Source organism: Diadema antillarum, unplaced genomic scaffold (genome assembly GCF_040938485.1).
Source record: "Diadema antillarum isolate AM-2024a unplaced genomic scaffold, OU_Dant_1.0 seq00000803_RagTag, whole genome shotgun sequence".
Taxonomy (NCBI): domain Eukaryota; kingdom Metazoa; phylum Echinodermata; class Echinoidea; order Diadematoida; family Diadematidae; genus Diadema; species Diadema antillarum.
Window position 1 is genome coordinate 314,128 of NW_027271685.1, and position 24,244 is coordinate 338,371.

Consider the following 24,244-nt stretch of genomic DNA (forward strand, 5'->3'; position numbering starts at 1 on the left):
TATTCTTTTCTCTTTTTATGATGAAATTTTCAGGCCAAGAATGGCACCAAGCACACCAACAACATCGTCATCGTCGACCACAGCCCCTGAAGGATGGCCAAGCTCTGTCAACTCAAGGTCCGTACTTCTTGCTTCTCCTGAGAAGCCCCATCATGGTAGAAAGCAAAGATTGTCACGTATGGTTGAAAAAAAAAATCACACACTGGTCCTGACAGTGTTGGGTGATTGACTGGTTCTGTGTTCTGGTGTGTGACACCCTCAGGAACCTTTGTATCCATGTGACGTTGTGTACGCCATATACTGTAAAACCAGAAATATTCGCAGCACCTATTTTTATTTTTTTCTGACTGGAGCCGACAGCCTTTTTCATGGCGTGATATTTTCGCGAATTGCTGCTGGTATTCAACATCAGTATTGCAGACAAGAAATTTTGTGTGTATTTTAATTTCATGAACTTGGCTCCTGCGAAATTTCCAAAAATTTTGGTTTTATAGTATTTTGTGAGTAAAGTATTTTGTGAGTTGGGATGTGGGAGTTGGGCTTTGTGAGTGGTTGAAATGCAACTGAAAACCGCAGCGACAGAATGAAAAATGAATACTAATCCTATTCAAGAAAAAAGTAATTGATTTTCCACCTGTGAGTTGGTATACATTGAATATTTGATATGAGAGGCGAGATTTTTGCAAATTATTAATTTTGCAAATTTCAGTTGATTTGCTAAATGTATGGCCTATACAGTATCAATCTTTCCAGTGGCATGTATGATATTAATCCTTTAAATCCCAAGAGAATGGGGGGGGGGGGCTGTGAAAATGCCTGAGAGTGAAAGTATTTGGGAATATTCGCACCTCAGATAATACTTTATGCTTTAAACCGGGTGTGATTCATATTGTAAGGATGTATATGCCTGTACAAATACTTCTCTACCCTGTCAAATGCTCCCTTCCAACTGTCATAGAATGTGTGCTTGTATTCCTTCCTAGATGCAAGTATTTCTGTTTGAAATATTGCTGGGCATTTCTCAAGAACTTAACATTTTCAGCACACATCATTTCAAGGAATTGTTTTTGAACATAGCTGTGGTGTTGATACAGATGAAGTGAATACATATGCACTACAGACCTTTATATTTAGTTGGGTTGTGATTGTGTGGTACACAGGGTAAGATATGAGTGTATCTGTGTATAGGAGGCAAGGTCCTCAGTTCAAGCCCCTGCTAAAGGACCAGCTGGTCAAGCCAATGTTGCATGTAAAGCCATGCCTTCCCTCTCTGTTCGGAGGCAAAACGTTCCAGTCCAAAAAGATTGGACAGGATATCGGAGGTCCCATGAGTGGTAGAGACCTATATCTAGGAGCAGAGATGGTGCATCTTCTTCTTCCATTACCAAGAGTGGAAAGATACCCTCAAGAAGATTGGCTCTCCTCTTCCTCCACACACAGTCCAGGAAGAGAACAAGGACCTGATTAGCACTGATATCCCTCAAAAGAGAGAGAGAGAGATTATGATCCATGTTCAGCTGGGTTCATATGGGGACAAGTGCATGTCAAACATGTTTCTGAGCTACTTGCACACCAATTTCTGTAAATGAAAACTAATTGTACATATCCCTCATACTAGATGCTAGATGTGGTGTCAGGCATATTTTGCTATTCTAATTCCATCTTTTCCATCCAAATTATCGAGTATGTGGTTCTTGTTTCAATGGAAGATGTGTAGTGTATACTTGAGATCATTAGGATTTGTAGTATTTCACAAGGCACACATTTTATGCAGAACCCAGTTTGTGCCCCTTCTTGCTTCTGGAGTGTAGATGTATTGTATATCATACACAGCCAGCACCTACCATGTTTCCAAGTTCATTTGCATGTATTCTTCTTTGAGTTGCAGTCGCTTGGATGCGCAGTCAGCCAAATACAGTCACAATTGATATTTTTCAGGATGGGCATTCATTATCATGATTTTTTTAGCCATTGATTCATAGCTGTCAGCACGGTAAAGAAATGATCTATTACGATTAGAGTGAGGTGTGTGTGCCCATGCACTCATCATGTGCAGCTAAGCAGCTGTGTCGTCAAAGTGCCCTATGTGTGTGTGTGTGTGTGTGTGTGTGTGTGTGTGTGTGTGTATGCCAGGAGATTGAATTGAGGGGTAGTCTTTACTTCTTTTTGTTTGTAGCTGCAACTGCATGCATGTCGCTGTTGCAGCTGCAACCATGTGCTGCACAGAAAATGTGAGCCATTGTCTGTCTTAACTGGTGAGGAACCTGAATGACATTGTTTTCAGTATATGTCATTGTTTTTGGTTCATTTCTATTTAAAAAAAGCCCTTACCGCATCAGTCAAGCGTGTTGAGATACCAGTCTACCCATCACATGCTTTTGAGATAGCTGGCCACCCTTTCAAATAACATCAACCCATCCCCCCAGTGGCCCCGCCCCACCTCTTTCTCTCGCAAAGCCAAACCCCACCAACCGCTCTCATCCTTCGCCGCCACCCTGTCCCTTTTCTTACCCCCACTGTGAGATCATCCCCTTGTTGAGAGAGGTGAAAGTGTTCGAGAGGAAAGGAGCAACAGAAGTCGTAATAGTTTCTGGGTAGCAACTGATGCCTTCTTCCCGGCCAGGTGACTTCACTTTTGTCATTCGATTCAGCACTTTCTGGTAACACTTCATCAAACGAAGGATGTATCAATCACTCAACCAGATGTTATACAACCAACCAGGATGCGAGAATGAAATTTGGGAAGGGACTTCATGAAAAAGACATGAAGACACAGAGAAAGCATAAATAGATGAATTATTATCATATATTCATTTACTTATTTCGACATACATAACTTTCTTATTTATGTATGGAAATTTAAATAAGATCATAAGATATCCTTGTGCAAGTGATGCAATGATATTAAATACTGTAGTTACTGACTCACCAATGTTCCATAATCAACTTCTTTTTCTGGTTGTGTATCATTAAAAGGCAGCTGCATCAATTGTTTAGACAATTTTTTTATGGTCTTAATCTGGAGTGCTGCATGGATAACTGCCAAAAGCCACTTTGGTATGTTTATGTGGATGTGCGTGTGTGAGTGTGTGTGCAAAAAACAAAACAAAACCCTAAAGCATACCATCAGAATAACATGCTGTGATGTTCCATGGAGAAGTTACACTTTTGACCTTTCGATCTGGAAATGGTCGCAGAATGCGTGAACATGATTGGGCGCACCTGCAACAAAGCAGTTGCTGTAGCAGGATATAGCCCCTATGCCTAATTTTGTTTGTTTGTTTGTTTTGGGGGTTTTTATGGGGGGGGGGGGGGAGGGGAGGTTGGTCACACTACATGCATGAAATTTGGGGTTCCTGAGTAGCTGAGCAGAATTTAGTATTTATGAATTTATGAGTGTTCGGACATAATTTTGAGATATCCAGGCCAATCATGTAAAACCACTTATGTTGAACTTTGCCACTGCACTCACCGGTAGACAGGTATAAACTAATCTTACAAAATCGTAATTTATGAAAATTTCATGTTCAATGATATTTTCAGAGTGAAAAGTGCTCATACCTCTGCTACAAATATGCTGCATATTAGTCTTATTGTGTCCAACAAGAGAGAGAATAAAAGGAAAAAAAAAGAGAGAGCATTGACATCCAAGGAATGAATAGCACCCTGAACTTTGTATGAGCCTTTTTTTGTTGGGGGAGGGGGGGGGGGGGGAGGGGAAGGGGTTCCTCGTTTATCACTTGCAGTGTTATCATATGAGTTATGAATATCTACTTGGTTATATGTGCCTGCATGAAGGGAAAACATTTCTGCTAGATAACAGACCAATGAATATGATGTCGCTGATTATCTGCTGACTGTTTGAAGTGATAAGGTGTTGGACCCTCATGAGGATTGTTGCTTTGTAATGTTTCTTGTTCTTGCTGTCTTTCTTAGAGTTCTTTCCCTACACCCTCCCCCCCCCCACCCACACACACACACACACACACACACTACAACTAACCATCTCAAAGAACCTTCGGGTGGACCTCTTGGGATTGTACAAGACCCAAGACAACTGTATTAAACAGTCAGTTGGGTCCAGCCAGCCCCTAGTGCCAAGAAAACGATAAAAATTGTGGCATTCAAATTAGCGGTCATGTCTCTTAACGAGTTATGACAGAAAGAAAGGAAGAAAAAGAAAAGCGATGTGAGAAGAGATAAATCTTTATGTGATGTTCCACATTATTGTCATTTTTGGTGTGCTGGTGACCTTGTATCATAGCACGTGATGGGCCAGACAATTTTGTGAAGGTATGTTAGTTGCTATTTGTATGCAATTTTTTACTTCGTGTTAACCTTTTTTTTCCTCTGAAGCATTTAGTGATGGGGCACTTCCATTAATCACATTTCCAAAATTTCTCCTTTTTTTCATGAAAAACAACAACTACAAAGATAAAGCATCAAAAGAAGCAAAAGGAAACCCGTTCTTAAAAACCCCAAACAATAAGAACTATGTTTCAGCAAGTGTGTTTCATTTGACCATGTTGATAAAACATGCTATACTAAGGATTGTCAGCATAGGTCTTTAAGTTTTTTAGGACACACATATTCGAAACGAATGAAAACATTCTTATTTTGATGCTGTGTCTTTTGTATGACATAATGCTGAAAAAAGGCAAAAAAAGCAAAAGCGGAGAAATCCTGCAGTTTAGAGGGACCATATATACATGAAATGAGGACTGAATCAAATTTGATGTGTTGGAATAAATTTTAGACGTACCAGCATACGTTTTATGGAGCATTTTATTGTGCACGCAGGAGGACGGGCAGGCTCTAAAAGTGAGCAAAGTGCAAGATGGCAAGGTATCATCTATGTATGTGTGGATAGATTGATAGAGAGAGAGAGAATATAGATATAGTTTCAACAGCCTTTCAGACTAACTTTCTCTACACAATTGTTCGGAAGATACCTTTCTGTTACAAAAATGATTTCAGTGGTATTCATATGCTTATCCTCTTTTTAAAAAAAATGCTGTCTGTCAAAGTCTGTCACTAGTGTGGAGGAAGTGGTCAGTTATGTCTTGTTTGCTTTTGGCGGTTAATCATTCTTAAGGTATTTGCAAGGAGTTGAAGATATTTTAAGCAAATCTTTGGACATGCATTTCATAATTTTATTACAATGCGCCTAGAGATATTCTAGCCATAATTGATCCTGAAATCTCAGTCATGCCAAAACCAAACCCCTGAAACGTCTCTCCTTTTCTTCATATATATCTATTCCTCTTCTTTTTTTGTTTGTCATAATTGAATCATCCTTTTCTCCCCCCTTTTTTTTTGATTTGGGGCAGTCCTAGTTATCAAATTATAGACCTCCTTCTTGAAACTCTCCCGATTACACCGCCGTGCCCAGCGGTAGGGCAGCCGTGGTTCTTACTCCGGCCGATTTCCGTCAGCCTTCCAAAAGGGACAGATGACGGCAAATGTTGTCCCAGAATAATCTGCCTAAGTCTCGCTCAGCACCCCCGTTTGATCGTATCCCTGCCGTGAGGGAGACAAGTTATAGAACATGCCACAGAGGTCCCAACCACCCCCCCCCCAAAAAAAAAAAAAAATGAAACTAACCATAGTCCCTTCAATTAAAGGGATGGTATGGTATGGTATTGGTTTTGATGTGGACTTAGTGTATAACTTTTTGTGAGACACTTATGAAATATTAAAGAGCATACAATTCTAAAAGGAATTCAGTTTATGTGATGAATATCGATTTTGAAGTGGATGAGATAACCAAGAAAAAAGTAAAACAAGGGGATTGTAATAAGAGGTGGGTCCCACCTGTTATTAGGATCCATTTGTTTTGCTATACCTCAGCCATTTCAAAACCAAGTTTCCTCAAATAAACTTTGAATTCCTCTCAAACTGTTTGCTGTTTCACATTTCATAAGAGGTTTCTCATTATCATCACAAAAATAGGAAACCTGAAGCCCCATCTCAACCAAAACTGTTCCATCCCTTTAAGAAGAGACAGGAGAAAGAGAGGGAAAGAAGGAATGAATGATAATGAAAGAAAGAGAAACAAATACAAAAACAAGGAGTAATGAAGGAGGAAAGAGAAGGAGAAGACTGACTGGAAATAAAGGAGTTTAACCATAAGTGTGCTTTGAGTGCTGATTTTCATTGAAAATCCCATAGTGTTGTACTCACTGTTCAAAGGCCCTGGCACAGACAGGGTTAAAGGTGCACACACACATACAGCTGTGAAAATGGTTTAGGCAATGCAGACACTTTTTGCTACAGAGCTTGAAGGTATTAGAACATAGTTCTCATATCAAAAGGGATCAAAATTTCATATATTTAGAAAAAAATACATATTTGTGTGTGTCCATTTGAGAACAAAAATCAATTTTCTGCAGGCATATGGAAACTACATTTTACCTTTAATGTGGAAATTTACAAGTTATTCATCATGGTGAGCATCACACCCTTTTTGTAGTCACTATGTTTTATGATGCTGTTGGTTGATGGACAGCATCCGTCGTCAACAACTTCGGAAGGAGATGGAAATATATTCACAACTCTTCAATGATTTGCGGTATACATTTGAAGTCCCAGTAGTGAGTCGGTAACAGTATATTGAGAGTCGGTCAAGTTTCGCTAAAAATAGCAAGTTTGCAGGAGCTATTTCAAAACTATTTTTTACAGTGTGGATGCAGCAAAGTGTATCAGTGATAAGAGAAATTCTGAAATCTTCAACACTTTTTTTGGATGAGTAGCTCTGGTGATTTTGAGAGCCATGAAATAAGGGTTCATGAACAGAGACATCTGTTATCAAATTCACTGGCTTTTTGTCTTACATTAAATTCTCTGTTTTTGAATTTGAGTGCACATGTCATTTGATACCCTCTGTCACATGATCATGTATTAAAAAACATTTTTCATTTAGGTCATCTGGGCCCTGTTTTATGAAGAGTTAGAATTGATTATATAGTTGATTTCAACTGTAAGTCTATGTCAGCCTGTGTAGTAAGGAAATTTAAAATCGATTTTATCTTTTGAAAAAACGGGGCCCTGTTTCTTTAAACTACTAGTGATTTAGATAAACCATTAGTTGTTTACATGTGAGAATATGTGGTCTTTCAACCACTGCACTTTTTCTTCCATGCCATGTAAAAGCCTTCAACCAAAACCTCTTCCACACATGTCGTTTCGAATTTACATCTAATTTTGATGAAAATAACCATCAGTTTGGGTTTGTTTTTAGTTCTGCCATGTGCGAGGCAAACAATTTTTGTGTGTATCCACTTGATGTTGAAAACTGCATAAGATGAAAACATGGCAGATCTGCACTAATCTGTGGAAAGCTAGCGCGGGCGAAAAAAAATTAGCGCTGATGAATTTACTATCGACAGAACCCCGCTGAGAGTCCGATCTTTTCGAGCCTCATCTCTGCGATGTGCATTAATAGCTGCATTTTGGATGAACTAATAGGATTTAAACGAGTGTAAAATGTTTGATGCAAAAACCACCCCCACCCTTTGGAAAACCAACCCATTCCCTTGTGCTGTGTTATGAGGTTTTTTTTTTTTTTTGTTGCATGCATTGTGGGCATGCTCAACAGTAATGTCTGTATGTGCTTTTTAGGATAGATACATGTGTGGTTGTTCCTTGAAATGGAAAAGAATTGAAGAAAGAATAAAGTAGATATAGGGTAATTATTCAAACAGTGAATGGAGCAATGACTTAATGTTTTAGATATGTATTTATTCTCTTTTGCACCAGTTTGCAGTTTGAAAATGAACTTTACTGTTCTCAAAATGATGGTCTTTTATGTTCCTCAGAGTGTACTTTCCTCATATGTTTGTTCAGGTTTTATGACAGAATGTGTACTTACAAGCTTTGCAAGATTTAGCAGAAATAATAAGTGCTGCATGCCTTTGTGATCAGGATACACTTTTTCTCTAAAAAATGACATAATTGATAAAAGTGGAAAAACATGACAGACTGAAGGAAGGGAAATATCGAAGATGAATGAATGAAGAAATAAAAAAAAAGAGATAAAGAGATAGAGAGGCGTTTTTATAGAAAGGGTGAGAAATAGAGAATAAGTGTATATATGTGTGTGTATAAAGGAGAAGAGTAATAGAAGTGAATGAGATTGTAAGAGAAGGAGAGAAACTATTGTGTTGTGTGTAAGTGCATACAACATATGTTTATTCATATAAATAAAAAAAAATATATATACATCTCTATATATGTTTTTAGAGAGATGGGAGAGAAAGAGAGAGAGAGAGAGAGAGAGTGGTGAGAGATTCCTTTGGAGTGGTTTGTGTACAGTAGGCCTATGTTCCTGCTTAAGCTTTGGAGTGGTTTGACAAGGTTGACAGTGAGGTTGAAATTTGGCCATAATTGACTGTGCATGTAACCGATCAGTGTGAGCATTCACCTCGTTTTTGGCCCACACGATTGGACACACAAGAATGCTAACCCAATGCCTCCGTCGCTACCTTAGACAGTGCGACCGGGCAGCAATGACTAACATAAGAGTTCACTTGCCAGAGTACGTTGACATCAATCGGACATGCATGAAACTTGGGAGGGGGTGGGAGGGGTAGATTCTTTGTATTACGTATTGTGGAAGATAATGATTACAAAGAAAGGCCTCGATTACTGCTGCTAATGATTTTATTTGTGTGTGTACGTGTGTTTTTAGAAGGACAAATGGAACACATGGATTTTAATGTGTAAATGTCTTTGCTCTAGATAATTCATTTCATAGTAATTATCACCCATCAACAACATACATATGAAAAAAAATACCTAATAAGATATATGTAGAGTCATTTATCAGTTTCTAGATTTCCATTTCATATTTAAATGTTATTACGACAGTGGAAAGGTTTACTCAGAGGCATTGATCTCCTTGCACCCTCACCCCAAAAAGAAAAATAAGAAGAAATAACTGTTTAATCTTTATAGTCGGAATACTCTAGTTGATAATATCTTTAAGCAAACACTGTTACAAGCGAGCGGACCAACTTTGAAAAATGACAGAACGAACATGCCGTTAATCTTGCCTGTTATCGCGTATCCGGAGCGAGACGTCTTCCTTCGGTGGAAACGTCGCAAATCATGCGGTGCTTGTTTTCAGTGTCCGCTGACAAGTCGGTATCAAAGTATTTGTTTGCATAGCACTTCATCGCTGTCAAGTACCTGTTTAGATTTATTTACTCTGCAATACTTATATATATTTGCACAAATACAGAATGCTACCCCACTTTCTAGAGCAGGCACGTGCAGTAAGGTGAATCTTTATAGATCTGAATCCTCCCAAACCAAAACAACAAAAGAAGAATGATGTTGGATCAGAGTACCGGTAGTATCAACATTATTTGAACTATGCAGAAAGAAAGTTATGAGGATCAGGTCTATTTACAATATGGGAATATTGATGGGAAAGTGGACAATGCATACCTAGTACAAATTGTAAAACTGCATGCCGATCAAGAAATTAATGTTTATATATAAGTGAAAAAAATACAGCCTAAAGTTCTGTTATATGATTTCAACCACTTACAGTGTTGTAGATGTATATCCATATTACTTTTTATGCAGATGCTGCTTTCTTTAGGATGAATATTTTCACATTTTTGATCTAATGAAAGAATGGGATGTTTCATTTCTTTGACAGAAGGAAAAATGATGTGCATTTTTGGTCTTTGTAGCTTTTGCTTGTCTTTATTGAATGTCAAATTCAGAGTGCCAGGGGCATTACATCTTTCTCTGATGAATTCAGATTATTTTGGCTCCAAACAATAATGGAAAATTCTAACCCACAGGCTCATACTTTTATTAAGAATGTCTGGGTTGAAATTCTTGCGCTGTTAAACTACAGTGTAGCTACACCAGAATCAAGCCAAAAGCAGAGTGAAAGTTCCATTAAAATTGGACAAGAAATGAAAAAGTAAATGATCGTATACTGAAAAATTCACTTGTCTTTGTGGATCAATGATATTAATCACAATCATATCTGCAGATTAAATGATTAAATGATTAATTGATGTGATTACTTTGAAAACGATGGTCACTAAATTTTGTCTTTTAACCCTTTCTGTGCCAGGAACATTGGACAGTGTGTACAATGCTATGAGGTCTTGTATGCCACTCAGCACTCATACAAAGTACACAAAAGGTGAAAATAGATTCCATGAGGAATAATTATATCACTTGTGTCCAGTTATTATTCTTTACTCATAATGACAGAGCAGTGTTGAGCTGTAAAGTAGAATGAGGTTTTGGATGTTAAATTATTGATTAGGAGAATCATGTTTAAGATATTTTCATTTTGTTAGAATCATTAATTGATGATTATTTTTATTATCTTATTTGCACGATTGATTGTGTGACTGATCTCAAGGTTATTATTATGAAAACATGTTCAATTTCAACTTTATTTGTCTTATTACAGTCAACTTGGATTGAAGTTCCTGTGAATGATACTCAGGAAAAAAATGGATTGTTTGACTGTGATAGAAAGTTCACATAAAACACTTCAAATCAACATGTATTTGTTTCGCTCTACTAAACTTAAGATGTTGATCATTCAGAAGCACAGGCATTGATATGCTCTTGGTGTATACATGTAGTATACTTCAATCTTGCAGCTGTTTGAAAGCTAACCAGAATGAAAAAACGGAAGCTCACAAATGTTAGAAGTCTATCCGCTATTTAACTATGCATTCCTGAAGGTGGTGGTGAGGAAGGGGGGAGGGAGGGAGAAGGATTGACAAAAAGCAGAAAGAGAAAAAACTTCTAAACACCAAAACCACTGCAGGTTCGAGTGTGCGTCCTCCTCGAATGACACCCTATACCGGTTCGTGAATTATTCACACCCGATAAAGTGCACTCCAGTCACTCGTCTTTAGAAAGTCTTTGATCGCTTCGATAAATTATGCAGGATGTAACTTGCAGGCCGCTGCACTGTTTCAGCAACAAAAAAACATGCCATATGATAGCTGATGTCGGATCTGGTCATTAGGTGCAACTTTTCATTATTATCCTTGATGTTATTGTTGTTTTTTGTTTGCATTTAAGGTGACCAAAAAAGGACAAATAACCTCTTCTGAGGATCCTGTGAGCTATTCAAATATGCCGAGTACGGGTGCTAACCCTGAGTGACAAGATAGCCACTTTTATACCATTGACCTTGGAGAGATGTATTAAAAGTGGATTGCAGCATGGTTAATCATTTCATGACTCTGTCGACCCAGATATAGTTCTTCAATAACATCCTCCTTTTGATTTCTTCATCAGAAGATCTGCCATAGATTGGTTGGGGGGGGGGGGGGGGGGGTTGGGAGAAGAAAAAAAAGAAATGAATGTTTCCGGAGCAGATGAAAAATGATGATAAAATCACATATTCCCTTCCTGTGTTCTGCAGCTATGCTTAAAAGACCAACCATTCCTTCACTCTCTCTCTCTATTTATCTCTATTTCTTTCTTTTTCTTTGTTTCTTTCCTTTTCTTTGTTTCTTTGATTGTTTGCTTTACTCTTTCTCTCTATTTATTTATTTACTTATTTGTTTGTTTATTTATTCATTTATTTATTTATTTATCTATTCATTTATTTATTTATTCAGCATTCTTTACCCAGGGTAGCCCCATCAGTGGTTTATACACTGTTATTCTTTGGGGCCCCTGCAACAGAACAACAAAATACAACAATTAACTGAGAATACACAATGTAACAAATCAAGGACATTTTGCTTTACATAGCAATAAAAAAAAATAGTGAATGCTGTGTGTAAAATACAAAATAAGTTTTTGATGACTACAATACACAAATTCATTACATTATTTGAAATAGGATGATACCCTTTATACAATATAGGGATATCAAAATGTATCTATTCCAAGAGAGTGATATACAATGTACACTTTTACGTATGCTTGAAGGGAGGTGATGTTTCTGACTTCAGTGCGGAGCTGATTCCAAAGACATACATCAACCTGTCCTTTTCCCTCAGATACCTACCATTGTGATATCTTACCTTGATATTTAATGGTGCAATTGTGTAGTAATCAACATTTTGATTGCTGATTCCACATCCACTGCCCTCAACCCCCCTTCCCCAAACAAACCAGAAAACAGACACTAACAGATGATGGATGGTGTTTGGGTTTAACTGGTAGTAATTTTCAGAATAGAGGGCAATGTGGTATAAGAGATTAAAGTTTTATAAAGGGCTTTTTACACTTGTAAATTTTTGCTTAGTCCCGTACCAACGGTGGGGCTATTGGGGGGGGGGGGCCTTAGCCCCACCGTTGGTACGGGACTATCCTTAGCCCACTTTCTGTTTACACTCGTTTTTGCAAAAGTGGGCTAGCCCCACCGATAGTCCAGTACTATCTGGCCCTGTAAAATAGCAGGGTTAGCACCGCAATCGCGGTGCTAGCACCGCAATTGCGGTGCCAAGCAAGTGAGTGTAAACAGAACGAAAAAATAATCCTGGGCTAAGCGACGGAGACGAAGTCCGACCCTCACTGACCAATCAGAAACGAAGTAATCAAGTGCTGCCGGTGAGTGCATGTACGTGTACAGTACACAGCGTAATCACGAATATTGATGTGGTTTGGAAAGTCCAGAGCTAAGAAATATGAGTGTAAAAAGGTCAGTTTTCTCCTTAGCCCCGGACAAGAGATAGTACGGGACTAATTGGCCAGTGTAAACCGCTGAAAAAATTGGTACGGGACTAACGATAGTCCTGGGTCAGAGAAAGTCCGGGGTTAAGAAACACAAGTGTAAAAAGGGCATTAGTTGCTCGATCAAATGCTATTCTTCCATTGCTCAAAAGTTATGACAGGTTGAGGTGTTTAATCCGTCCCTCTGGGATGCTATTGTTTTTTTGATTAGTGGTTGGGAAACCCAATGCTGTAATGCTTGCTTGCATTTGTACATGTGCATGTTTGTGTGTATGTGTGTATTTGTGTGTGTGTGTGTGTGTGTGTGTGTGTGTGTGTGTGTGTGTGTGTGTGTATGTGTGTGTTTGTGTGTGTTTGTGTGTGTATGTGTGTGTTTGTGTGTGTTTGTGTGTTTGTGTATGTGTGTGTGTGCATGCAGAGCTTTGAAACAGATCAAACTTATGTTGAGGTACACACGAACACTTACACTCATAGTATGGCAGCCATCATAACGATAGAAAACAATGGAATCAAAAGAGTTGCATATGCCATATGTTTGGTTGGGTTTTTGTTTTCTCCAATTTTGAATTTAACTAAGCGCAGAGATATCATCTATGATCCTGTCATAAATGCAACGTGCAAGCATACATTTCTCCATTCAGTACTGTACTCCATAATCACAAATTTGATCACTCGCTAAATCGTCGAGAAGTTCCAATTTATGGAAAATCAGACTCGCTAGATATATGGCTTGTACAGGATTTCATGATGATGATAAAGACCTGTAAGATTGTCAGAGTGCATTGAATGTCCGGTCACAATTCTTCAGGTGGTGATCCAGAATAAAAATTATACTTGGCAGTTTCTGGAAGGGAGTCAGATCCTCATTAGCTCTGCAGAAACAAAATAATAGTGCCAGTGAGATAGCAGACCAGGGTCATTGGCCAGCGAGAGAGTGGTTCCCCTTTCTGGTAGTACCTTTCTCTTTGTCGAACCTTGCGGTTGTTTGCATAATTGCTCATCCTACATTCATGGTGGGAATGAGGTGGTGGTGTGGGGGGGGGGGGGGGGGGGGGGGGAAGTGTTGCCTTATCCAGACCACATTATCACTGCTTGTCGTATGCTCTGAAAGAGAGAGAGAGATACAGATAGAGAAAGAGAGAGAGGGAGAGAGATGGAGAGATGGGAAAAGAGAGATACATGCTCACATGTGTTCCACAGGCTGGCAGAATTGGTTCAATGTGTATTCTTCGGTACCTTGAGTCTTCATGCCCTATTCGTGGCCCTGGGGTTTTTCAGGAGAGAGAGAGAGTTTACCCATATATACTTCGTTGACCCTGTATGACCTATCGATGTGGTGGCACAAATGACCTGCCATTCTATATTTCTTTCAGCTTTTTTTTTTTCTGGAATTGATGGATGTGGTTTCATGCAGACTGTTTGCCAGTTGTCTGCTCCTCTAACATTTTTTTTTTCTAATTTCACATTCATAGTGATAATATATGTATAAACTAATGTTAAATGAAATTATAGTGATTGAACTTTATAGTGATTGAGCTATGAAAGCATTTGCCATCATGATAAAGGTATTAAGTTGTGTAGAGGGAACTGATGTGTTCATTCATTGATAACTTTAAAACTCTTATGATAGATGGATGCATGTGCTAACTAAAGTTGTCGAAGAAAAAGAACAAAAGGAAAAAAAAAATGGAAAAGCACTCTGATAGCATAGATCTCCGCCAAGCAGCTCATTTCCACCCATCCCTGTACATGCATGCTGAAAATTACCCAAAAAGAACTCTTGTGCTTACAACTACCTCATCAGCTTCCTGCAGCTTAGCACCTTGAGCAGAGCATGGGCTTCAGTGCACGTAGGTAAACCTCAAATACACCCAGTTTGATCTCACACGTTTATTGAACCTATTTGTGAAAAGACTGAAAAAATCCTTGTGAAAATTCCAAGATCACTACCAAATTTTCAATTCATGTGTTCCTAGTGCCATTATCAACTTTTCCTGTAAGTTTCATCTAAGTACATTCTCAACTCTTTGAGTTATTTGGCAAACACAGACAGACAGACAAACAAACAAACAAACAAACAAATGCCAGTAAAAACTTGACCTACTTGGCGGAAGTGATAAGAGAAAGACTCAACTAATACTCCTTCCAGTTTATGAAATGGGATTCAGTATAATTCCTCGGAAATGCTTTGTAATTCGTGGTTGAGATAGAATATCCAGAGTTTTTCCTTTGTGATTTCAAGTGGTGATGTGGGTAGGTGGCATTGGTGGTAAGAAGTGACATTAAAACAAGATGATTTCAAAAAGCAAGGAGAAAACTCACATTTCACAGTTATCATACAATTGCAATGGGTTGTTCACAAAGAAGCAATGAAAAATGGAGTGGTGATAATCGCAGTAATGATGGTAATAGTACTGTCTTATTCAACTGGGCAAGCATCTTCATCGGTAGTACTTACTTCTCTTCTAGTGGGCTCTGCCACCATTGTGTTGTCTGATGATAATACTGATAAGGATGAAGAAAGTAGGGCCCAGCTGACGACGCGGAAACTGTATCAGGAAAATGAGAAGAGAGCGCGCTGTGATTTTGTAGTTCTGATGATGGTTACGGCTTCAGTGGTTTCATAACTGAAGGTGAAGAAGATGTAGTAACTTAGATGCTCCAGAAACTGTATCACCACAACCACCACCCACCAAAAATTAAAAAAACCACCACCAACAACAACAACAACAACAACAGCAACAACAACAACAACAACAACAACAAAAATAAAACAACAATTAAAAAAGATGACAGTGATGCATCCAGTTCAGTTGAAGATGTGGATTTGATGATAGTGATAAAGAAGATAGATAAAATACGGGGCAAGTGATTCCTTGAAAACTGTCTTTATTATGAAAAATCCAAACCATCATCATAGGCTATAAAGTAATTCTTCTCTATCTACCGAAGATGAGATGGTCTGATCATCATGATAATGAAGATGAAAAGCGGGACAGTAGAAGTGACAGTCACCAGAAACTGTATCAAGTACTGTAAAACAAGGAATGTTCGCATGCATTTTAATTTCGCGAATTTCGCAAGCGTCAAGATTCGCGAAATTAAAATGCACGCGAAATTTCTTATCTACACTATATGCATTGAACACCAGTGGCAATTCGCGAAAATTTCATGCCATGAAAAAGGTCATCGGCTCCAATTCACGAAAATTTCGTGCCGAGAAAATATCATGTTTTACAGTAGTAGCAACATTAACCAAGACATCTGCTCTCTTATTAGGGAGGGGGGATGTGTGTTAATGAGGATTTTGCTCGTCGTGGAGATGAGAAATGGCAATTGGTACATCGAATGGTGCGATGCTGTATGCTGCATGGGACACTGTGCATTCGATATTCTCTCAGCTCCAAAAATGGATTTTATGAAGTGTGTAGGTTTTGCTGATAAAGATAATGAAGAGCTTTCAACAAGAACATACATAGGGACTGCATCATCATCATGAACTCCTGAGGAAAAGAGATACAAGATAGTGCTTGGATAGTAGTGTAAACATTTTGTTTTAAATGTTCCTCCTCCATTGGAAAACATTTCATGTAAATACATGCTACATGATATCATTTAATGTAATAATGATTTTTTTTTTAATAAACCCAGTTGATTTAAATAATTTTTCCTCATGCAATGCAATTTCATGCTATGTTATGCAATCCCCCAATAATGGAGCTCATTGGTAGTGTTGAATTCGTAGCCATAATATGACCGCCACGGTTTAGGTACTCAGTGGCGGATCCAAAGGGGGTCGCACTGGGCAGGCACCCCCTTTATTTTTGTTAAAGCAACAAAATAAAATAAAATGGAAAAAAAATAAATAAAAGGGATGCATGCACTCTCTCCTTTGATTTTTTATTTAACAAAAACCATCTTTGTCAGTGCCCCCCTCCCCCCTTTACGAAATTCCTAGCTCTGCCCCTGGTACCCGATGATTTAACTGGTGATCCCCCCCCTTCTCTCTCCCCTCCCCCTTCCCTTTTTCTGATCCAAAGATGGAATGGCAGGTTAATGACTGATTGTCGGTCTTTATATGAGCTAAAAGCCTAGTTTGACACTGTGAGTCATGCTGTATCTATGTTCATCTGGCACCAGATGTGTCCAAACCTAACCCCCACCCCTCTACCTACTCCCAGACACTGATAAAACTTTCAACATCAGGCCCATTCTAGCTTGTATGAATATGTCTTCAATGTCACCGTGTAGGTACTCAGCTTCTGTGACATATGTGCACTCCATTTTTATGTCATCTTGTCTGTGACACTGTCTGGCATCATAAAAAGAATGTCCCCCTTTCACCTCTGTGGGTCCTTCAGAGTGTAACCAATGGGGAAAAATAAAAACTGATCCATGATTTGCCCCTGTATCTTCCTTGAATGTTTACAGTATCTTTCAATAACCTCACTATTTGTGGTTGTAATTCTGTGTTACAACCTGACAATGGCATGATATTGGCATAAATGATCGTTACCAGTGAGCTTGTAAGCTATATGATGGTACAAAATATATCTAACCCCTCCCTCCCCATGCTCAACAAGTCCCCTGCATGTGAGGGCTTATATCTTAACCCCATAACCACCATCAACAAGTGGTTCTGTACAATCAAGGTGACATTTTAGGCTGATTGTTGCTTTCTGTGTTGACAGGCTTAGCTCTTTAATCTTTTCTCAAAAATTGCATCCTATCTCAAAGCCTTGTTTCATAAAAATAATTTTGAGACAACTCTTTCTTTTCAAATGCAGCCTTATGGGAAATGGTATAGAGGTAAGGAAATAAAATTTGTGCAATTCATAAAATTTTTATATGAGTTGATACACCATTTACGGTATGTTTCAAATTAAAAAATGATTTTAGTCATATTGAATTTGCACAACCGATGATAGGTCTGCTCTTAGTGTCAATATGAAATGTGTCATTGTCAATATTTGATCTTGAGAGCTCATCTGTAGGACATAATCCCATGGATGCATATCTTTTCCAATGGTAGTACAAGAGGACAAATAGTAGTTTTTGTTTAAGACTGATACTGAAAAGATCTAGCAGCATTCCAGCAGAGAAAACAAATCTGTACCATGTGAGCCAGTCCATCTTGACTATATTTCCAGATTCTTTCATCTAATCAGCATATTGTCAGTTTGGAAGTTACAAAATAAACCTTTTTTCTTTTTCTCATTGAACTCAGGAAAGTTAGATTTCATGAGCAGATGCAGATGTAAAGCTATATATACCATGGTAATCTATTGTCATGTAGGAAAAGTGATATAGATTCATGGAATTTAGGTAATTTTGGCGCGTCAGTTATCTTAGGTGAATACAACACAGTGAGATAAAAGAGAGGTAAGACGTGCATTCATGTCAATTCACCATTGTAATATGATCCATTGCCCCAGTGTAGGATGCTGTAGGGCATAATGTATGCACGTTACAATACCGTGTTCGAAAAAAAGGCATAAGAATTGCATGGTTCTGCCCCAAACAGGAAGCAAAAATACAAGAGAAATGCCTGTTTGCATCCACTCTTCAAAACAGAACAGTGAGTCATGTGTTGGAAACCAAGCAGTCTCTATTTAACCCAAATATCAATTGTAGTTGCTTCTGTGCGTGCCTGTTTTTTTGTCACTCGCATTTAAGATCTTGTATCAGTGTGGTGTCAGTGTCACAAAAGGTAATATCTTTGAGCACCGTGAGCAGTAATCCCTGTGCTATATTGAATATATGACAGTTATGTTCTATAGATCCCATTTATAGCTATATGGTATATCTTATAAAATTTCATCAGGTGTTGACAAGATTAACTAACTCTAGATTGATAGCACACACAAACTCATATTTTGCTTTGTGTATGCCATTTGATGTGTGTGTTTGCATATAGTTATATACACTTGTGTGTGTGTGTGTGTATGTGTGTGTGTATGTGGGTTTTTTGTATGTTTGTTATATACACGTAGGGATGCATTCATGCTAGCCATCCCAGGAGGGGAAACACGGCCTGTTAACTAGTCACGTGCAGCCAGTGTGGAGAGTAACTTTCCGCGCAAGTCAGGTCCCCCATCGTCTCCGCAATCACGGTGTAATTTGTCAAACAATGAATCCTCAGCAAGCATCTGCAGTATTCGACGAGGCTGTCATTGTTTCCACCGGTTCCCCCTGTATGGAGGCGCTAATTTCTGTCGTGAAGCCCAATTCGATGCTGATAAAGGTAAAATAGAGAGTAGAATACTTGAAAAAATGAAAGCAAAAACAAAAGCGTATCACGCTTCCATGCACACAAGAGCAGCTGATAAGTAAGTGAGATAAAGTTGACACGCTGTCCCTCTCGCACCCTTAAAAATGATGATGTCATAGCTAGAGTCAGGTGGTAACCAGGCTTATTCACAGGACACACCCACCTGTACCATATTGGCTTTGCGCCGTAATCCCCCCCTTCAGCGAGAGTGGGCCGAGAGCCAGGTATTACCGCCTCGTTTCCATGACGCCGCGCTACACTGGCGCGGGCTTGCTTCGACAGGCAGTGGGGGTTGGTTTGAGGTTTACAGCCAGGATGGATCGCGCCGTTGATTATAAATTGTGTGATGCCATTTCAGGACTTGTACGTCGCATGTGTGATATGCATTCAGCCTGTGCTAATATTAGATAATATATTTTTCAAGTATATAGGAGCTATTTTCAGTGTACCGACTTTTCCTCTTTCTTGTAATTGTTGTGTAGATACATTCTCACACACATACATTGAATAGACATATTCACATGGGTTTAGATATAATTCATAATGTATTCTATATGTATATATTGATGCGCACAGATCTTCCTCTTGATATATATAATTATATACACACAAATATGTAATATATATACATATATGCACAAGAGACATATTTTTTATGTATATAAAGTGTATTGTAGTGTGGTTAGAGTGCCAAGTGCATTATAATGTGAATGTTTTTACGTAGTTGGGAAAGTATGTCATGATCATAACATGGTCATACAGATTACGTGTAAAACGGGACGATCAGTGTATAAAAACGCACAGGGTTATGAGATAATTATTTTCTGCCTTGGCAGTAGGCATGTGTGGTTACTTGGCTTAGTCCATGCACTGTGGATATGAAGTTACAAATTGCTCTACAATGCTGGCAGTAATTTCACAAATTGTGTAAATATTTTGTGCTTGCGTGTGATGCTTTGAGCCCGAGATTAGCCTAAATGGACATCACTGCAATTGAGTGACAATTGCAGATGATCTTGTTGCGTTACTAAGGGAACTTTTGACTCATATTATGTCAATGTCGTAGGCATGCTGCGAGTTCAAGTTTTGGTGACAAATGACATCTTCAGCAAGCTTGTTTGGAATTTGTTATGAATGGTTGATTGTGTATTGACATCTAACTAATTAATTGCATTCTGTATATTAAGGACACCCCCAAAAAAACCCCAAAACAAACAAACAAAACAAAACAAACAAACAAACAAACAAACAAACAAACAAACAAACAAACAAACAAACAAACAACCCAACAAAACACAAACCAGTTACCATGTTTAGCTGAGGGTGATATACCCTTTAAATCAAACTTCTATTGACACAACAGTGGGTATGTGTAATAAAGTACTATGGTCATGTTTGTGTGTTTGTTTTCTGTTAAACCAGTCATGATCTCGGCAAATGTGATTATTGGAATTTGAAATTGTCGTGCCAGTTTATGGGGGAACCCCTCGCTCTGCGGTTGGTGCATGACCTGTTGATCATTCCCATGTCATGGTAATTGGATGTTGCGTTTGAAACAGGTGAGATTGCAAAAAAAAAAAATGCAAACAGTGGCTGAACGAAGCTGCATATCTCTCTATCTTTCGAAAACAGTGAAGATTGCTATCTGGTACCAGTCTGCCTGTGTATTTTCTAGTACAGTTGAACCTCTCGTATCCGGACAAGTCGGGACCGGGGCTCATCCGGATAAGGGATTTGGCCGGATACGGGAGACTCAATGCTTTATACACGTACATATACATACACATGTACTGATGTAGCCCATTGTAGTACCACATGTAGTAATGTGTATACTGCAACCTTTTCATTGTTACATTTGGGGATGTTTGGGGATGTTAAAATGTCTGAGGGTAAGCAATTTGGAAGGAAATTTGATGTAATGTATGTTAATCATGTTCGAAGTAATATGTAATTCATGTGTGTTTGTGTAGGAGTTCTCAAGGAGTTGGGAATACCCTTTTCCTCCCCTAATTATTTTTTTAAAAAAAATCACGGCGAGATTGTGTCCGTATAATAAAGAGATCCGTATAAAGGGAGGCCGGATAATAGAGGTTCAACTGTAAGTAGGAACTTGAATATATGTGAGCACATTGTCATTGGTCTGTGTATTACTGCATGCATCGTGCATTGCATTCTAAGCAAGAGACTCCAAGAACAACTACCACGGGTTTTGTCAAAAATCTTATACTGATGAAAGGCTGTGTGCTCTGTGAGAAGTTCCCTCAAAAAAAAAAATGGCAGCTGGGCTTTGGATCTCTGCTTAAATGTTCAAATGGTAAATTATATCTTTTGCTATCCAAGTGTGAAATTTAGGCAAAACTAGCAAAATTTAGACATTTGCTGAAAATGTGCATGGCCTTTAATAATGGAAGGCCCTATCATTTCCTGGCCAGACTATCACCACATGAGAAAACAACAGCAACAACAGCAGTATTGTTTCTCTTATTTTTCCCCCTTCATACATTGTAAAAAGTGTAATCAATTATCCCCAAACTGTTTGCATTCATCAGTAGTTCCTTTTGATAAGTTTGCTTGTGTGTGTGTGTGTGTGTGTGTGTGTGTGTTTGTGTTTGTGTTTCGTGTTTCCGTGTCATAAGTTTATTCAAAGCGTTCAGCTTCTTCAAACCTTCCACCGCTCATCTGCACCACCCCATTTCAGGCAGCGCTCCGACAAATAAAAACGTGGGTGACTATTGCACATTACAATTGTGGTACGCCCCAGGTTTTTTTTTGTTCAGACGTGCTGAGCATGTGTGCATGTGGTTATTCATTGCATGCTCCTTTTTTTTTTCTTCTTCATCTTGGCAATCACATAAATTCTGTCCTGTAATAATATCCACCCTTTATTCAGTCAACTGCCTGTTCACCTAAATAATGCCGATTTTGAAGAGCTGGGAACTACATTGTTCAATGTGGCTAGACACATTTTTGATAGACCTTTCAAGGGAGGGAGACCAAAAAGAGAATAGATAAAGAGGGGATTTGTTGGAGAGGGAGGGGGGACTGATGGCAGATTTTGAAATGATCGCTCCCAGAAGAAAATGTTGGATAGATTGGGTATTATTGCGAATGGAAATGGCAGAGCAAGAGCCAGCCACAAGAAAGAGGAAGATTATATGTCTTCGGGGTACAAAGGTATAAAAGTTGGGGGTGGTTTTGATAAGCAGATAAAAGTCTGGCAATTATCAGCAGAATTAATGATACACGCATGTGACAACAGTAACCATTTTCTCTTATCAAAATCTTCCCTCTTTGAATAGCTGCAGTGTGACACACAATGCTTTAGATGTTATCTTGCGTAGGCTGTGTTAGATTTATGGCATATATATATATCCATATCTATATATGTATATATATATATATATATATATATATATATATATATATATATATGTATATATGCATATATATACATAGCTACATCTACACACATAGTGCTCATTTTTTCTCCAAATGCAACTACTTACTTTTTTTCATCATTTCATGATATTTTGAATGTGATGCAGGATGAACAGAAAATTATTTTCTTGATTCGCTTGGCTTTCCTTCCGTGCAAATTCAATTTTAAGAACTCTGTATGCTTAAGCATGGGATCATTTCATTGTGAATGCGTGCATAGATAATAGATTTAAAAATGTGGTATGCGCGAGTGCGGCACATACAGTTGCTACAGCGGTTTGCATGCCGCAGTATACCCCTTTTCCATAATATACACATATCATTGTATTGGTCTGAGCAGCAAATCAAGAAATCACGCTGCTGTCGTTATTGTGGCCATTTGTACCCTTCTATGGACAGACCCTATAAAAATGTGATGCATTCTGAAGTCTGTGCAAAACATTTTTATCTTGAATGGGTAGAATCATGTCAAGCTGAATAGAAATTCAAGAATAGTATGTATTGTATGACATACTAGAGGGTACAGATGTACTTGAGAAAGATTCTAGAGTAATTATCGCACAATCCATCCTCTGGAAAATTCTCACTGAATAGGAGAAACAAACAAAGCCAGGTATATAACTCAAAATGAATGTTTACTTCTGTGTATACATGACGTGTATATATGTATGTATGTGTGTGTGTGTGTGTGTGTGTGTGTGTATGGCACATATATGTCTGTAAGTGTTCATACACTGATATGAACCAGAGCGATATTATGTTATAGGCCTCCTAGCACACAGACTATTGTAAGCATACATGTACCCCCTATTATAGCTTTTCTTTGAGCCAAGTAGAGACCCAATGAAAACATTCCATGGTGCCACAGGTTGGCAATTTGCAGGGGCATAAGCGGTATCTCAAACAGTAACGATGCACCAGTTTACGTCAAAATCAGACGTAACGATGTGCTTCGAGAAATGTGACTGTCGCTGTTGTTTTAATCCGCCTTTAAGTTCGCCTGATAATGGCATGATGGTAGCGTGTAGGCAAGATTTGTTGTGTGGAGATGCAAGTCGAGTTGGAAAGTAAACTGAGACAAGGGGGATGGAGGGGGTGTACCAAATATGAGTCTGTGTGTGTGGTAGCTGGTAGGCTTGCTAATTGGTCTTGTACATCAGCAGATGCATACATTGTACTAAGTGAGTTCTGAATTCTCTCAGAGTATATCAGTGTGAGTTACAATTTTGGAAAAAATGGACTACCCAATTTTTAGCTGCTGTGCCTTCTTTTGCATCAAGTTTGCTGCAAAAGCTCTTTGTAGCAAAAGCTCTTTAAAGATGAAAGATATGTAACAGCTTGTTTTGAATACACACCATACAAACTTGCTCTGCATTAATCAGCATTTTGTGTTTTCAAAACAAGCTGTTACATATCTTAAATGCTGATTAATGCAGAGAAAGTTTGTACAATGTGTATATTGACTTTTAGTGAATACAGCAGTTACAAAAAGCATGTTCTCATAATGATGTAATCATGACAACATATGAACACTATTAAACATAATAACATAATCTTTGTGAGATGTAATGTAGATAAATCATTCTTTAGATGTATTATGATGCAGTATACATCACAAAAATGTGAGGGCAATTTGATTCAAAGTTTGTGATGAAATTTCAAGGCTAATAGCTGTCTTCCATTCAAGTTTTTCCTTCGTTCTTGGCTGGTGATCTGAATGGCTTGATCTTTTAAAAACGTAATTAAGAATCAAGGCAGAGCTGAGCTTGAACTTGTGTTAATTTTTGGTCAAGGTGCATGTCTAGAGGTATTTTCTTGCATGTTTGGTGTTTGATCGAAAGGTCATGAAGTTGATGA

The 24,244-nt window shown here is 38.4% G+C and overlaps 1 protein-coding gene across 1 annotated transcript in view; it reads left to right on the forward strand.

Moving 5' to 3' along the window:
* Nucleotides 1-24,244, forward strand: part of LOC139739541 (uncharacterized) — a 187,551-nt gene that overhangs the window by 64,938 nt on the left and 98,369 nt on the right. The window contains exon 2 of the mRNA XM_071650139.1: nucleotides 34-117. Coding sequence (XP_071506240.1) covers nucleotides 34-117 — 84 coding nt within the window. The remainder of the gene's footprint in view (nucleotides 1-33; nucleotides 118-24,244) is intronic.